The 18609-nt window shown below is 56.7% G+C and overlaps 1 protein-coding gene across 1 annotated transcript; it reads left to right on the top strand.

Annotated features, from left to right (window-relative positions):
- Positions 1-65: 65 nt before the first annotated feature.
- On the top strand, positions 66-17149 carry NAPA (NSF attachment protein alpha). The gene is made up of 11 exons (XM_062640556.1): positions 66-175; positions 2756-2835; positions 2923-3039; positions 5488-5534; positions 5650-5727; positions 6821-6876; positions 12444-12528; positions 14752-14856; positions 16705-16773; positions 16871-16921; positions 17011-17149. The coding sequence occupies exons 1-11, from the start codon at positions 78-80 to the stop codon at positions 17110-17112; spliced, it is 888 nt and encodes a 295-aa protein (XP_062496540.1). The 5' UTR covers positions 66-77; the 3' UTR covers positions 17113-17149.
- Positions 17150-18609: the final 1460 nt, after the last annotated feature.

Raw genomic sequence — 18609 nt, 5'->3', positions numbered from 1 at the left:
CCCCGCGGCCCTCCAATGGCGGCGCGGCTGGCGGCGTCACGTGACGGGGGAGAGGGGCGGAGCATAGAGGCGCCAAGATGGCGCAGGCCGGGAAGGAGCAGGAAGCGCTGCAGCTCCTGGCCGAGGCCGACCGGAAGCTCCGCGGGTCCCGCTCGTTCCTGGCGGGGCTCTTCGGGTGCGAACTGGGGGCTATGGGGCTGTAATGGGGGTCTGGGGGGGTGTAATGGGGGCCTATGGGGCTGTAATGGGGGTCTATGGGGGTGTAATGGGGGTGTAATGGGGTCTATGGGGCTGTAATGGGGGTCTATGGGGGTGTAATGGAGGTCTATGGGGGTGTAATGGGGGTCTGTGGGGCTGTAATGGGGGTCTATGGAGCTGTAATGGGGGTGTAATGGGGGTTTATGGGGGTGTAAAGGGGGTCTATGGGGCTGTAATGGGGGTCTATGGGGGTCTATGGGGGTGTAATGGGGGGCTATGGGGGTGTAATGGGGGTCTATGGGGGTGTAATGGGGGTCTGTGGGGGTGTAATGAGGGTCTGTGGGGGTGTAATGGGGGTCTATGGGGGTCTGTGGGGCTGTAATGGGTGGCTGTGGGGGTGTAATGGGGGTCTATGGGGGTGTAATGGAGGTCTATGGAGCTGTAATGGGGGTCTGTGGGGGTGTAATGGGCGTCTGTGAGGGTGTAATGGAGGTCTATGGGGGTGTAATGGGGGCCTATGGAGCTGTAATGGGGGTCTGTGGGGGTGTAATGGGGGTCTATGGGGGGGTAATGGGGGTCTGTGGGGCTGTAATGGGGGTCTATGGGAGCCTATGGGGGTCTATGGGGCTGTAATGGGGGTCTGTGGGGGTGTAATGGGGGTCTATGGGGGTGTAATGGGGGGGTAATGGGGGTCTATGGGGCTGTAATGGGAGTCTGGGGGGCTGTAATGGGGGTCTGTGGGGCTGTAATGGGGGTCTGTGGGGGTCTGTGGGGCTGTAATGGGGGTCTATGGGGATCTGTGGGGGTGTAATGGGGGTCTATGGGGGTGTAATAGGGGGGTAATGGGGGTCTGTGGGGGTGTAATGGGGTCAATGGGCCTCTAATGGGAGTCAGTGGGGGTGCAGGGGCCTGTAATGGGGGTCTCTAGGGGTGCCGGGGGCTGTAATGGGGGTCAGTGGGGTTCTATAGGGGTGCAGGGGCCTGTAATGGGGGTCAGTGGGGGTCTCTAGGGGTGCCGGGGGCTGTAATGGGAGTCAGTGGGGTTCTATAGGGGTGCAGGGGCCTGTAATGGGGGTCAGTGGGGGTGCAGGGGGCCTGTAATGGGGGTCTGTGGGAGTCTAATGGGGGCCTATTGGGGTGCAGGGGCCTGTGATGGGGGTCACTGGGGGTCTAATGGGTTCCAGTGGCCCCTAATGGGGTCCTATAGGGGTCTGGGGGGCTCTAATGGGGGTCAATGGGGCTGTAATGGGGGTCATTGGGACTCTAATGGGGGTCTAATGGGCTATAGTCGGGGGTCTATAGGGGTGCAGGGGGCTGTAATGGGGGTCAGTGGGGTCCTAATGGGGGCCTATAGGGGTGCAGAGGGCTGTAATGGGGGTCAGTGGGGCTGTAATGGGGGTCAGTGGGGTACTAATGGGCTCTAATGGGGGCCTATAGGGGTGAAGGGACCTGTAATGGGGGTCAGTGGGGCTGTAACGAGGGTCAGTGGGGTCCTAATGGGGGCCTATAGGGGTGCAGTGGGGCTCTATAGGGGTTCAAGGGGCTCTGTAGGGGTGCAGTGGGGCCCTATAGGGGTTCAGTGGGTCTCTGTAGGGGTTCTTGGGGCCCTATAGGAATTCAGTGGGTCTCTATAAGAATTCAGTGGGTTTCTATAGGGGTTTTTGGGCCCTATAGGGTTTCAATGGGGCCCTATAGGTGTTCAATAGGACCCTATAGGAGTTCAATAGTGCCCTAAAGACGTTCAGTGGGGCTCTATAGGGGCTCAGTGCGTCTCTATATGAGTTCTTGAGGCCCTATAGGGCTTCAGTGGGGCCCTATAGGGGTTCAGTGGGGCCCTATAGGAGTTCAGTGGGGCCCTATAGGAGTCCAATGGGGCCCTATAGGAGTTCAATGGGCCCTATAGGGGGTCAATGGGGCCCTATAGGAGTTCAGTGGGCCCTATAGGGGCTCAATGGGGCTCCATAGGGGCAGCAGCGCCCTCCATGAGCCCACATTTAAGTCCATCTCCAAACCCCTTTCCCCACGGGATCCCCCCCCATCCCCCCCATCCCCATTCCCACCCCATCCCTCCCCATCCGCTGCCCACCCCATCCCCCCATCCCCATCCCCCCCCCATCCCCCCCCACCCCACCACCACCCCCCATCCCCATCCCATCCCCATCCCATGCCCCCCATCCCCCCCATCCCCCCCACCCCATCCCCCCCACCCCATCCCCCCCATCCCCCCCCCCCAACCCATCCCACCCCGTTCCCCCCTCATCCCCACCCCATCCCCCCCACCCCATCCCATTCCCCCACCCCCCCCATCCCCCACCCCCCCACCTCCCACCCCCATCCCCCCATCCCCCCATCCCACCCCATCTCCCCCATCCCCCCCATCCCCACCCCCCCGATCCCCACCCCTCCCTCCCCATCCCCCCCACATCCCCATCCCCCCCACTCCACCCCCCCCATCCCCCCCCCCATTCCACCCATCCCACCCCATCTCCCCCATCCCCCCATCATTCCCCCCTTATCCCCCCCCCATCCCCCCCATCCCCATTCCCCCCCACCCCAGGGGCAATTCCCGGATCGAGGAAGCCTGCGACACCTATTCCCGCGCCGCCAACATGTTCAAGATGGCCAAGAACTGGAGCGGTGCGTCGGCATTCCCATCCCCCCCCCCATTCCCAATGGGAATTCCCATCGGGAATAACCCCCCCCTTATTCCCCACGGAATTCCAGCCGCCGGGAATGCCTTCTGCCAAGCGGCCCAGCTCCACCTGCAGCTGCAGAGCAAGCACGACGCCGCCACCAGCTTCGTGGATGCTGGGAATGCCTTCAAGAAGGCGGATCCGCAGGGTAAAAAAAACGGGAATGCCGTGCTATTCCCAACCAGGGATCCAATGGGATTGAGCCCCTAAATGGGGGGGGAATGGGAGCCCTTTTCCATGGGGGAATGGAGCTCTATGGGGAGCAGGTGGTGGGAGCTGTGATGGGTTGGGGTTGGGATTCCGGCTTGGATCCAATGGGATTGGCTCCCAAGGCGGGGGGGGGGTGAGGGGGGAGCAGCTGTTGGGATGGAGGCGTTCCAATGGGATGGAGGCGTTCCGATGGGATGGAGGCGTTCCGATGGGATGGAGGCGTTCCAATGGGATGGAGGCGTTTCGATTGGATGGAGGCGTTTCGATTGGATGGAGGCGTTTCGATTGGATGGACTCATTCCAATGGGATGGAGACGTTCCAATGGGATGGAGGCGTTCCAATTGGATGGAGGCATTCCAATGAGATGGAGGTGTTCCAGTGGGATAGAGTTGTTCCCATTGGATGGAGGCATTCCCGTGGGATGGAGGCGTTTCAGTGGGATAGAGGTGTTCCGATTGGATGGACTCATTCCAATGGGATGGACTCATTCCAATGGGATGGAGGCGTTCCAATGGGCTGGAAGCATTCCAATGGGATGGAGGTGTTCCAATGGGATGGAGGTGTTCCAATGGGATGAAGTCATCCCAATGGGATAGAGTTGTTCCCTTTGGATGGAGGCATTCCAATGGGATGGAGGCATTCCAATGGGTTAGAGGTGTTCCGATTGGATGGAGGCATTCCAATGGGATGGAGGCATTCCAATGGGATGGACTCATTCCAATGGGATGAAGTCATCCCAATGGGATAGAGCTATTCCGATTGGATGAAGTCATTCCAATGGGATGGAGGCATTCCAATTGGATGGAGGCATTCCAATGGGATGGAGATGTTCCAAAGGGATAAAGTCATTCCAAGGGGATGGAGCCATTCCAATTGGATGGAGTCATCCCAATGGGATGAAGTCATTCCAAGCAGATGGAGCCATTCCGATTGGATGGAGCCCTTCCAATGGGATGCAGTCATTCCAAGGGGTTGGAGCCATTCCAATGGGATGGAGCCGTTCCGATGGGATGGAGCCATTCCCATTGGATGAACGCGCAGCCTCTTGGGATGAGCATTCCCAACGGGAGCCGGGGAGGGATGAGGAATCATGGAATGCTTTGGGATGAAGCCCCTCCGCATCCAGCCCTTTCCAATGGGATCCCATTGGATGCCGGCAGGGCTGGAGCATTCCCGGCTTCTCCATTCATCCCAGTGTCCCATAGGGAAGGACTTCCCAAGCTCCCATCCATCCTTTCCCACCTGGAAGCTCCTCCTCATCCCAACATTCCATGCTCCTTCCAAAGCCCTTTTCCTGGTCTTTTCCCTTATTCCCTTCCTTCCTTTCCCTTGTAACCCCCCAGTGGAATTCCAGAAGTCAGGAAGCTCGTCTTCATCCCAACATTCCAAAGCCCCCATTCCCTTCCCTCCTTTCTCTTGTAACCCCCAATGGAATTCCAGAAGTCAGGAAGCTCGTCCTCATCCCAACATTCCAAAGCCCCCATTCCCTTTCTTCCTTTCTCTTGTAACCCGCCAATGGAATTCCAGAAGTCAGGAAGCTCGTCCTCATCCCAACATTCCAAAGCCCCCATTCCTTTCCCTTGTACCCCCGCAATGGAATTCCAGAAGTCGGGAAGCTCGTCCTCATCCCAACATTCCAAAGCCCCCATTCCTTTCCCTTGTACCCCCGCAATGGAATTCCAGAAGTCGGGAAGCTCGTCCTCATCCCAACATTCCAAAGCCCCCATTCCCTTTCCCTTGTACCCCCCCAATGGAATTCCAGAAGTCAGGAAGCTCGTCCTCATCCCAACATTCCAAAGCCCCCATTCCCTTCCTTCCTTTCCCTTGTACCCCCCAATGGAATTCCAGAAGTTGGGAAGCTCGTGCTCATCCCAACATTCCAAAGCCCCCATTCCCTTCCTTCCTTTCCCTTGTAACCCCCCAATGGAATTCCAGAAGTCGGGAAGCTCGTCCTCATCCCAACATTCCAAAGCCCCCATTCCTTTCCCTTGTACCCCCCCCAATGGAATTCCAGAAGTCGGGAAGCTCGTGCTCATCCCAACATTCCAAAGCCCCCATTCCTTTCCCTTGTATCCCCCAGTGGAATTCCAGAAGTCGGGAAGCTCGTCCTCATCCCAGCATTCCAAAGCCCCCATCCCCTTCCTTCCTTTCCCTTCTACCCCCAATGGAATTCCAGAAGTCAGGAAGCTCGTCCTCATCCCAACATTCCAAAGCCCCCATTCCTTTCCCTTGTACCCCCCCAATGGAATTCCAGAAGTTGGGAAGCTCATCTTCATCCCAACATTCCAAAGCCCCCGTTCCTTTCCCTTGTACCCCTCCCAATGGAATTCCAGAAGTCGGGATACGGGATGCAATCCATTAGGATGCTCTCTTTACCCCTTCTAGAGGCCATCAACTGCTTGCTGCGCGCCATTGAGATCTACACGGACATGGTGAGTGCTGGATGCGGATCCCATGGGAATACCGGATCCTATGGGAGTACCGGATCCCATGGGAATGCTGGATCCCATGGGAATGCCGGCATTCCCGCTATCCCACCGCTTCCAGGGCCGCTTCACCATCGCCGCCAAGCACCACGTCTCCATCGCCGAGCTCTACGAGACGGAGCTGGTGGAGGTCGAGAAAGTAAGGGAAAAGTTGGGAATGCCGCGGGATGCTCCCGGAATTCCGGGCGGGAAGCAGCCGGGAATTCCCAGTTTGGGGCCGCTTCCAAAGGGGATGGTTTGGGATTGGAATTCTGGCTCCTGGGTCCTGGTATTCCCAGAGGAGCTGCTGGGAGAGCCAGGGCTGGGGTTTGTCCTTAGGGAATAACATTGGGAATTGCCCATAGGGAATAACATTGGGAATTATCCTTAGGGAATAACACTGGGAATTGCCCCTTGGGAATAACATTGGGAATTGTCCTTAGGGAATAACACTGGGAATTGCCCCTTGGGAATAACATTGGGAATTGTCCTTAGGGAATAACATTGGGAATTGCCCTTAGGGAATAACATTGGGAACTGCCCCTAGGGAATAACATTGGGAATTGCCCTTAGGGAATAACATTGGGAACTGCCCCTAGGGAATAACATTGGGAATTGCCCTTAGGGAATAACATTGGGAACTGCCCTTAGGGAATAACATTGGGAATTGCCCTTAGGGAATAACATTGGGAACTGCTCCTAGGGAATAACATTGGGAATTGCCCTTAGGGAATAACATTGGGAACTGCCCTTAGGGAATAACATTGGGAATTGCCCTTAGGGAATAACATTGGGATTTATCCTTAGGGAATAACATTGGGAATTGCCCATAGGGAATAACATTGGGATTTATCCTTAGGGAATAACATTGGGATTTATCCTTAGAGAATAACCCTGGGAATTGCCCTTAGGGAATAACATTGGGATTTATCCTTAGGGAATAACATTGGGAATTGCCCTTAGGGAATAACACTGGGAATTGCCCTTAGGGAATAACATTGGGATTTATCCTTAGGGAATAACACTGGGAATTGCCCTTAGGGAATAACACTGGGAATTGCCCCTAGGGAATAACAGTGGGGTTTATCCTTAGGGAATAACATTGGGAATTGCCCTTAGGGATTCCCAATAGGAGTTGCCCTTAAGAGTTCCCGGTTGGGACTGATCCCGATGGAATTCCCTTGGGATCCCGGCGGCGGCTCCCTCGCCATTCCCGCCTGGGAATCCTCCAGCCCTTCCCGTGCTTTCCCCAGGCCATCGCCCACTACGAGCAGGCGGCCGATTACTACCGGGGCGAGGAATCCAACAGGTAGGAATTGCGGGAATGCCGCAGCCCGGCGCCGTTCCCGACTTCATTCCCAATGGGATTCCCGGCGCCATTCCCGACCCCATTCCCGACTTCATTCCCAATGGGATTCCCGACACCATTCCGATGCCGTTCCCAACATCATTCCCGGTGCCATTCCCGACTTCATTCCCAACGGGATTCCCGGTGCCATTCCCGACGCCATTCCCGACTTCATTCCAAATGGGATTCCCGGCACCATTCCCGACACCATTCCCAACGGGATTCCCGGCACCATTCCAGTGCCGTTCCCAACACCATTCCCGGTGCCATTCCCGACTTTATTCCCAGCGGGATTCCCGGCACCATTCCCGACGCCATTCCTGATGGGATTCCTGATGCGATTCCTGACACCATCCCTAACTTGATTCCCGACACAATTCCCGACTTCAATCCCAACGGGATTCCCGACGCCATTCCCGACTTCATTCCCAATGGGATTCCCGACACCATTCCAGTGCCGTTCCCAACATCATTCCCGATGCCATTCCCGACTTCATTCCCAATGGGATTCCCGGCACCATTCCCGATGCCGTTCCCAACATCATTCCCGGTGCCATTCCTGACTTCATTCCCAACGGGATTCCCGGCGCCATTCCCGACGCTATTCCCGACTTCATTCCCAATGGGATTCCCGGCACCATTCCTGTGCCATTCCCAACATCATTCCCGGTGCCATTCCCGACTTCATTCCCAATGGGATTCCCGGCACCATTCCGATGCCATTCCCAACGCCATTCCCAATGGGATTGCCGACACCATTCTGATGCCATTCCCAACTTCATTCCCAACGGGATTCCCGGCACCATTCCAGTGCCGTTCCCAACATCATTCCCGACCCCATTCCCGACTTCATTCCCAATGGGATTCCCGGCACCATTCCGATGCCATTCCCAACTTCATTCCCAATGGGATTCCCGACACCATTCCAGTGCTGTTCCCAACATCATTCCCAGTGCCATTCCCGACTTCATTCCCAATGGGATTCCCGACACCATTCCAGTGCCGTTCCCAACATCATTCCGGGTGCCATTCCCGACTTCATTCCCAACGGGATTCCCAGCGCCATTCCCGACGCTATTCCCGACTTCATTCCCAACGGGATTCCCGACACCATTCCAATGCCATTCCCAGCATCATTCCCGACGCCATTCCCGACTTCATTCCCAGCGGGATTCCCGGCACCATTCCAATGCCATTCCCAACATCATTCCTGACCCCATTCCCGACTTCATTCCCAATGGGATTCCCGGCACCATTCCCGACGCCATTCCTGATGGGATTCCTGATGCGATTCCTGACACCATCCCTAACTTGATTCCCGACACAATTCCCGACTTCAATCCCAACGGGATTCCCGACGCCATTCCCGACTTCATTCCCAATGGGATTCCCGACACCATTCCAATGCCGTTCCCAACATCATTCCCAGTGCCATTCCCGACTTCATTCCCAACGGGATTCCCGGCGCCATTCCCGACTTCATTCCCAACATCATTCCCAATGCCATTCCCAACTTCATTCCCAACGGGATTCCTGACACCATTCCAGTGCCATTCCCAACATCATTCCCGATGCCATTCCCAACATCATTCCCAATGCCATTCCCAACGGGATTCCCGGCACCATTCCAGTGCCATTCCCAACATCATTCCCAATGCCATTCCCGACTTCATTCCCAATGGGATTCCCAACACCATTCCCAATGGGATTCCGGACACCATTCCGATGCCATTCCCGACTTCATTCCCAACGGGATTCCCGGCACCATTCCAGTGCCGTTCCCAACATCATTCCGGGTGCCATTCCCGACTTCATTCCCAACGGGATTCCCAGCGCCATTCCCAATGGGATTCCCGGCATCATTCCCGGTGCCATTTCGAACTTCATTCCCAATGGGATTCCCGGCACCATTCCAGTGCCATTCCCAACATCATTCCCAATGCCATTCCCGACTTCATTCCCAATGGGATTCCCGGCACCATTCCGATGCCATTCCCAACGCCATTCCCAATGGGATTGCCGACACCATTCTGATGCCATTCCCGACTTCTTTCCCAACGGGATTCCCGGCACCATTCCAGTGCCATTCCCAACTTCATTCCCGACGCCATTCCCGACTTCATTCCCTACGGGATTCCCGACACCATTCCAATGCCATTCCCAGCATCATTCCTGGTGCCATTCCCGACTTCATTCCCAACAGGATTCCCGACACCATTCCTGACTTCATTCCCAATGGGATTCCCGACACCATTCCAGTGCCATTCCCAATGGGATTCCCGACACCATTCCAGTGCCGTTCCCAACATCATTCCTGGTGCCATTCCCGACTTCATTCCCAACGGGATTCCCGGCACCATTCCAGTGCCATTCCCAACATCATTCCCGGTGCTATTCCCGACTTCATTCCCAATGGGATTCCCGGCACCATTCCAATGCTATTCCCAACATCATTCCTGGTGCCATTCCCGACTTCATTCCCAACGGGATTCCCGGCGCCATTCCCGACGCCATTCCCGACTTCATTCCCAATGGGATTCCCGACACCATTCCAATGCCGTTCCCAACATCATTCCCAGTGCCATTCCCGACTTCATTCCCAACGGGATTCCTGGCGCCATTCCCGACTTCATTCCCAACGGGATTCCCGACACCATTCCTGATGGGATTCCCGATGCGATTCCTGACACCATCCCCAACTTGATTCCCGACACAATTCCCAACGCCATTCCCGACTTCATTCCCAACGGGATTCCCGACGCCATTCCCGACTTCATTCCCAACGGGATTCCCGACACCATTCCTGATGGGATTCCCTATGCGATTCCTGACGCCATTCCCAACTTGATTCCCAGCTTCATTCCCGACGCCATTCCCAATGTGATTCCCAACTTGATTCACAATGGGAATCCCGACGTCATTCCCGACACCATTCCTAATGCGATTCCCGACACGATACCGATGCCATTCCCGACGCCATTCCTGATGGGATTCCCAATGCGATTCCTGACACCATTCCCAACTTGATTCCCAACTTCATTCCCGACACCATTCCCAACGCCATTCCGATGCCATTCCCAACTTCATTCCCGACACCATTCCCAACGCCATTCCGATGCCATTCCCAACTTCATTCCCGACTTGATTCCCAATATGATTCCCAACTTGATTCACACTGGGAATCCCGATGTCATTCCTGATGTCATTCCCAACCCCATTCCCAATGCTATTCCCAACGCGATTCGCAGCACCATTCCTGACTTGATTCCCAACGGGATTCCCGACACCATTCCCGACTTGATTCCCAACGCAGTTCCTGACGCCATTCCCAACTCAATTCCCAATGCCATTCCCGATGCGGTTCCCAACTCAATTCCCGACACCATTCCTGACGCTATTCCCTACGTGATTGTCGACGCGATTCCCGATGCTGTTCCCAGCGCCATTCCCTACTTAATTCCCAACACCATTCCCGATGCCATTCCCAAAGCGATCCTGACACGATTCCCGACGCGATTCCCGACTCAATCCCAATGCCATTCCTGACGCAATCCCAGTGCCATTCCCAATGCCATTCCTGACGCGATTCCCAACGCCGTTCCTGACACCATTCCCGATTCCCAATGCCATTCCCAACATCATTCCTGATGTGATTCCCAACACAATTCCCAATGCCATTCCCAACATCATTCCCGACATGATTCCCGACTCAATTCCTGATGCCATTCCCAACGCCATTCCTGACATGATTATTGATGCGATTCCCAACTTCATTCCCAATGTGATTCCCAATGCCATTCCCGACACTGTTCCCAGCTCCATTCCCTACTTGATTGCCAATGCCATTCCCGACACCATTCCCAAAGCGATCCCGAAACAATTCCCGATGCAATCCCAATGCCATTCCGGATGGGATTCCCAATGCCATTCCCAATGCCATTCCCAAAGCGATCCCGACATGATTCCCGACGCAATTCCCAATGTAATCCCAATGCCATTCTGGACGGGATTCCCAATGCCATTCCCAAAGCGATCCCAATGCAATTCCCAATGCAATCCCAATGCCATTCCCGACGGGATTCCCGACAAACAAGCTCCCTTTTTGGGGGGTTGGGAATTGCTGCTCTCGTGGCTTTCCCCTGGGATGCTGCTCCGGGAACGGGCTGGCAGCATTCCAGAGGGTGGGAATCTGTCCCCCCATTGTGGAATATTGGGGGGGGGGGAGTGGAAGGGTCCCAATGGGGCAATGTGGGGTTCCTGATGGGGAGCGGTATTCCCAGCATTCCTGGTATCCCAGTATTCCTATCATTCCTGTCATTCCCATCATTCCCAGCATCCCTGCTATTCCCATCATTCCCAGTATTCCCAGCATCTCTGCTATTCCCATAATTCCCGGTATTCCCAATATTCCCATAATTTCCGTCGTTCCCATCATTCCCAGCATCCCTGCTATTCCCAGCATTGCCGGTATTCCCGGTATTCCCAGTATTCCCATCATTTCCGTCATTCCCAGCATTCCCGCTATTCCCATCATTCCCAGCATCCCTGCTATTCTCATCATTCCTGGTATTCCCACTATTCCTGTCATTCCCATCATTCCCGCTATTCCCATCATTCCCGCTATTCCCATCATTCCCATCATTCCTGCTATTTCCATCATTCCCATCATTCCCACTATTCCCATCCCCATCATTCCCACCATTCCCATCATTCCCGTCATTACCATCATTCCCGGTGTTCCCAGTGTTCCCGTCCCCATCATTCCCACAATTCCCATCATTCCCATCATTCCTGCTATTCCCATCATTCCCGGTATTCCCACCATTCCTGGTATTCCCACCATTCCCGTCATTCCCATCATTCCCGTCATTCCCATCATTCCCGTCATTCCTGCCATTCCCATCATCCCCACCATTCCCATCATTCCCATCCTTCCCGCCATTCCCGGTATTTCCGGTATTCCCATCCCCATCATTCCCGCAATTCCCATCATTCCTGTCATTCCCATCCTTCCCGCCATTCTGGTCATTCCCGGTATTTCCGGTATTCCCATCCCCATCATTCCCACAATTCCTATCATTCCCGTCATCCCTGCTATTCCCATCATTCCCGCCATTCCCATCGTTCCTGCCATTCCCATCATTCCCGCCATTCCCATCGTTCCCGCCATTCCCACCATTCCCGTCATTCCCACCATTCCCGGTATTCCCATCCCCATCATTCCCACAATTCCTATCATTCCCGTCATCCCTGCTATTCCCATCATCCCTGCTATTCCCATCGTTCCTGCCATTCCCGCCATTCCCGCCATTCCCGCCATTCCCATCATTCCTGCCATTCCCATCATCCCCACTATTCCCGTCATTCCGGTATTCCCATCCCCATCATTCCCACAATTTCCATCATTCCCGTCATTCCTGCTATTCCCATCATTCCCGCTATTCCCATCATTCCCATCCTTCCTGTCATTCCCGGTATTCCCATTCCCGCCATTCCCACCATTCCCGGTATTCCCGGTGTTCCCACAGCTCGGCCAACAAGTGCCTGCTGAAGGTGGCCACGTACGCGGCGCAGCTGGAGCAGTACCCGCGCGCCCTCGACATCTACGAGCAGGTGGGGACGGGAGCTTCCCTATTCCAGAGCACGGGAATGGGGCCGATCCCGGCCTTCCCTTCCCATCCTTTCCCTTCCCTTTCCCATCCCCTTCCCTTCCCATCCTTTCCCTTCCCTTCCCTTCCCATCCTTCCCTTCCCTTCCCCTTCCCCTTCCCATCCCTTTCCCTTCCCTTCCCATCCCCTTCCCTTTCCCATCCCCTTCCCATCCCATCCCTTCCCCTTCCCATCCCTTTCCCTTCCCTTTCCCATCCCCTCCCCTTCCCTTTCCTATCCCTTCCCCTTCTCTTCCCATCCCTTTCCCTTTCCCATCCTCTTCCCATCCCTTTCCCTTCCCATCCCTTCCCATCCCCTTCCCTTTCCCATCCCCTTCCCATCCCCTTCCCTTTCCCATCCCCTTCCCATCCCCTTCCCATCCCTTTCCCTTCCCTTTCCCTTCCCTTTTCCATTCTCTTCCCATCTCTTTTCCATCCATTCCCATCCACTTCCTTTCCGTTTCCCATCCCTTCCCTTTCCCATCCCCATCCCTTTCCCATCCCATTCCCATCCCTTTCCCTTTCCCATCCCTTCCCTTTCCCATCCCCATCCCTTTCCCATCTCATTCCCGTCCCTTTCCCATCCCTTCCCTTTCCCATTCCCATCCCTTTCCCATCCCTTTCCCATCCCATTCCCATCCCTTTCCCTTTCCCATCCCCTTTCCTTCCCCATCCCCTTCCCATCCCTTTCCCTTCCCCTTCCCATCCTTTTCCCATCCCTTCCCCTTCCCATCCCTTTCCCGTCCCCTTTCCCTTCCCTTTCCCATGCCTTTCCCATCCCCTTCCCATCCCTTTCCCTTCCCCTTCCCATCCCTTTCCCTTCCCTTTCCATCCCTTTCCCATCCCTTCCCTTTCCCTTCCCCTTTCCATGCTCCCTTCCTGCTCCATGACCTGTGCCCCCCCCAACCCTATGGTATCCCATGGTATTCCTATGATATTCCCATGATATCCCTATGGTATCCCATGGTATTCCTATGATATTCCCATGATATCCCTATGGTATTCCCATGGTATTCCTGTAATATCCCTGTGATATTCCCATGATATCCCTACGGTATTCATGTAGTGTTCATATGACATCCGTATGGTATTCCCATGGTAACTCCTATGATATCCCTACGACATTCCCATGGTATTCCTATGATATCCCTAGGGTATTCTTATGGTAGTTCCTATGATATTCCTATGAAATCTCTATGGTATTCCCATGCTATTCCTATGATATCCCTATGGTATTCCCATGATATCCCTATGGTATTCGTATGAGATTCCTATGGTATTCCCATGATATTCCTATGGCATTCCCATGGCATTCCCTGCTATCCCTATGGTATTGCCATGGCATTCTCTGTTATCCCTATGGCATTTCCATGGCATTCCCAGGGCACTCCCATGGCATTCCCGTATTATCACTACGCCATTCCTATGTTATCCCTGTGCCATTCCCTGTTATCCCTGTGCCATTCCCTGTTGTCCCTATGCCATTCTAATGCCATTCCCATGTTATCCCCATGCCATTCCCTGTTACTCCTGTGCCATTCCTATGTTATCCCTATGCCATTCCCTGTTATCCCTGTGCTATTCCCTGTTATCCCTATGCCATTCCTATGCCATTCTCATGTTATCCCTGTGCCATTCCCTGTTATCCCTATGCCATTTCCTGTTATCCCTGTGCCGTTCCCTGTTATCCCTATGCCATTCCCATGTTATCCCTATGCCATTCCCTGTTGTCCCTGTACCATTCCCATGTTATCCCTATGCCATTCCCATGTATTATCCCTGGGCCATTCCCTGTTATCCCTGGGCCATTCCCTGTTATCCATGTGCCATTCCCATGTTATCCCTATGCCATTCCCTGTTATCCCTGTGCCATTCCCATGTTATCCCTATGCCATTCCCTGTTATCCCTATGCCATTCCCATGTTATCCCTATGCCATTCCCATGTTATCCCCATGACATTCCCTGTTATCCCTATGCCATTCCCTGTTGTCCTTGTACCATTCCCATGTTATCCCTATGCCATTCCCATGTTATCCCTATGCCATTCCCTGTTATCCCTGGGCCATTCCCATGCCATTCCCTGTTATCCCTATGCCATTCCCTGTTATCCCTATGCCATTCCCTGTTATCCCTATGCCATTCCCATGTTATCCCTGGGCCATCCCCGTCCTGCGCCGCTGTCCCGCAGGTGGCGGCCGCAGCCATGGACTCGCCGCTGCTCAAGTACAGCGCCAAGGAGCACTTCTTCAGGGCCGCCCTCTGCCACTTCTGCATCGACGCCCTCAACGCCAAGGTACCCCCGGGACGCATCCGCTTCCCATCCCGATCCCCATCCCGCTCCTCATCCCGCTCCTCATCCCGGTCCTCATCCCGATCCCCATCCCGGTCCCCATCCCGGTCCCCATCCCGATCCCCATCCCGCTCCTCATCCCGATCCCCATCCATCCCCTGTGCTCCTCATCCCGCTCCTCATCCCGATCCCCATCCATCCCTTGTGCTCCTCATCCCGATCCCCATCCCGGTCCCCATCCCGCTCCTCATCCTGCTCCTCATCCCGATCCCCATCCCGGTCCCCATCCCGCTCCTCATCCCAGTCCTCATCCCGGTCCCCATCCATCCCCTGTGCTCCTCATCCCAATCCCCATCCCGATCCCCATCCATCCCTTGTGCTCCTCATCCCGATCCCCATCCCGGTCCCCATCCCGCTCCTCATCCCGGTCCTCATCCCAGTCCCCATCCATCCCCTGTGCTCCCCATCCCGCTCCCCATCCCGGTCCCCATCCCGGTCCTCATCCCGATCCCCATCCCGCTCCTCATCCCGGTCCCCATCCATCCCCTGCGCTCCTCATCCCGATCCCCATCCCGCTCCTCATCCATCCCCTGTGCTCCCCATCCCGGTCCCCATCCCGGTCCTCATCCCGATCCCCATCCATCCCCTGTGCTCCCCATCCCACTCCTCATCCTCATCCTCATCCATCCCTTGTGCTCCTCATCCCGCTCCCCATCCCGCTCCTCATCCCGGTCCTCATCCTCATCCTCATCCATCCCCTGTGCTCCTCATCCCAGTCCCCATCCTGCTCCTCATCCCGCTCCTCATCCCGGTCCCCATCCATCCCCTGTGCTCCCCATCCCGCTCCCCATCCCGCTCCTCATCCCGCTCCTCATCCCAGTCCCCATCCCGATCCCCATCCATCCCTTGTGCTCCTCATCCCGATCCCCATCCCACTCCCCATCCCGCTCCTCATCCCGGTCCTCATCCCGGTCCCCATCCATCCTCTGTGCTCCCCATCCCGCTCCTCATCCCGGTCCCCATCCCAGTCCTCATCCTCATCCATCCCTTGTGCTCCTCATCCCGCTCCCCATCCTGGTCCTCATCCCAGTCCCCATCCTGCTCCTCATCCTCATCCTCATCCTCATCCATCCCTTGTGCTCCCCATCCCGGTCCCCATCCCGGTCCTCATCCCGGTCCCCATCCCGGTCCTCATCCCGGTCCCCATCCCGGTCCTCATCCTCATCCTCATCCATCCCCTGTGCTCCTCATCCCAGTCCCCATCCTGGTCCTCATCCCGGTCCTCATCCTGGTCCTCATCCATTCCCTGTGCTCCTCATCCCAGTCCTCATCCCGGTCCCCATCCATCCCCTGCGCTCCTCATCCCGATCCCCATCCCACTCCTCATCCATCCCCTGTGCTCCCCATCCCGGTCCCCATCCCAGTCCTCATCCCGATCCCCATCCATTCCCTGTGCTCCCCATCCCAGTCCCCATCCCAGTCCCCATCCCAGTCCTCATCCATTCCCTGTGCTCCTCATCCCGGTCCCCATCCCAGTCCTCATCCCGGTCCTCATCCATTCCCTGTGCTCCTCATCCCAGTCCCCATCCTGGTCCTCATCCATTCCCTATGCTCCCCATCCTGGTCCTCGTCCCAGTCCCCATCCCAGTCCTTATCCCGGTCCCCATCCATCACCTGTGCTCCTCATCCTCATCCCTCCCCATCCCTCCCCATCCCTCCCTCTCCCATTCCCACTTTCCCATCCCTCCCTCTCCCATTCCCACTTTCCCATCCCTCCCTCTCCCATTCCCACTTTTCCATCCCTCCCTCTCCCATTCCCACTTTTCCATCCCTCCCTCTCTCCCCCCCCAGCTGGCCATGCAGAAGTACGAAGAGATGTTCCCAGCTTTCTCCGACTCCCGGGAATGCAAACTCCTCAAGGTACGCCCCCCCCCCCCCCAATATCCCATCATTCCCAATTCCAGCCCTTGGGAATGCTGCCACCACAACCCCTTTCCCTTTCCCCCTCCTCTTCCAGAAGCTCCTGGAAGCCCACGAGGAGCAGAACGTGGATGGATACACGGACGCGGTGGGTCCCGCGCCGGCATTCCCGCAGCCGGGAAGCGGTGGCTCCCGTTCCCGTTATCCCGTTCCCACTTCCCGTTATCCCATTCCCAGGTGAAGGAATACGACTCCATCTCCCGCCTGGACCAGTGGCTCACCACCATGCTGCTCCGCATCAAGAAGACCATCCAAGGCGAAGAGGAGGATCTGCGCTAGGACCATTCCTAGTATTCCCAATGGCATTCCCAACTCCTGGAATTCCCCCCCCCCCATCCTCCTTCCCACACGTATTTAATGGGCTTTCCCTATTCCTGCCCTCTGGATCCAATGGGGCGGGGAGGAGGGGGGGGAGGAAGAGGATGCTGCTCCATGGGGCAGAGGCTCTCCCGCCTGTATCCCTCTTCCCAAAGGCAAATAAAGCGGAGCATGAGTGGATCCTGCCCCACACATGGGGGGGGGAAGGACATCCCCTGACCCCCAAGTCCTTGCCCCACACATTTGGGGGGGGGGGATGACACCCCCTGACCCCCAAGTCCCTGCCCCACACATGGAGGGGAGAAACGACTCTCTCTGACCCCCAAATCCCTGCCCCACACATTGGGGAGGAGGGGGGAGAACGACACCCCCTGACCCCCAAATCCCTGCCCCACACATGGATGGGGGGAACGACCCCCCCACTGCCCCCCAAGTCCCTGCCCCACACATGGGGGGGGGGAAGTACCCCCCGAGCCCCACACATTGGAGGCGGGGAGCAGGGACCATGCTCCTGCCCCACATCCCCATGGTCCCTGCTGGTCCCCATTGAGGCCCCTTCGCCCCGCCCCTTTTAGGGGCGGGGCTACCATTGAGTGGGCGTGGTCGTAGCACGGCCTTTGGCCAATGGGCGGTGCTATATGCAAATGGGCTTGGCCTCCTTATAGACCTGACCAAAGGAAGTGCCAAAGCTCCGCCCACAATGGGCGGAGCCTTTTTGTGCTCCCCTCCAATAGGCGATGCCCTCAACGCCCCGCCCACAATGGGAGGAGCCTCTGAGCTCTCCTTTAATACCCGGGGGCACTCAAAGCCCCGCCCACAATGGGAGGAGTCTCCGCCCTCGCCTCCACTCTACGGGGTGGCTTCAAGCCCCGCCCACAATAGGCGGAGCCTCTTTGCGGTGCCCCCCCCAATGGGCGGAGTCACTCGAATCCCCGCCCATAGTAGGCGGAGCCTCTTTGAGCTCGCCTCCACTCTGTCGGGTGGCTCCAAGCCCCGCCCACAATGGGCGGAGCTTCTGCTCTCCCCTCCACTACGGGGTTCCTCCAAGCCCCGCCCACAATAGGCGGAGCCGCTTTGCGCTAGCCTCCAATGGGCGGAGTCACCCGCAGCCCCGCCCACAATGGCCGGAGCCGCCGTGCTCTGCCGGGCGCCCCCAAGCCCCGCCCACAATGGGCGGGGCCGCTTTCGCTTGTCCCCCCCAATGGGCGGAGTCACTCAAAGCCCCGCCCACAATGACCGGAGCCGCCGTACTCTGCCGTGCGCCTCCAAGCCCCGCCCACAATGGGCGGAGCCGCTTTCGCGGTGCCCCCCCCCCCAATGGGCGGAGTCACTCAAAGCCCCGCCCACAATGGCCGGAGCCGCCGCGCTCTGCCGGGCGCCCCCAAGCCCCGCCCACAATGGGCGGAGCCGCTTTCGCGGTGCCCCCCCCAATGGGCGGAGTCACTCAAAGCCCCGCCC

The sequence above is a fragment of the Pezoporus occidentalis genome, unplaced genomic scaffold, assembly GCF_034315485.1.
Source record: "Pezoporus occidentalis ecotype Australia unplaced genomic scaffold, CSIRO_AGI_Poc_V1 ctg656, whole genome shotgun sequence".
NCBI classification, from domain to species: Eukaryota; Metazoa; Chordata; class Aves; order Psittaciformes; family Psittacidae; genus Pezoporus; species Pezoporus occidentalis.
Note: the sequence above shows the minus strand (reverse complement) of the source record. Positions and strands in the feature narration are given on the sequence as shown.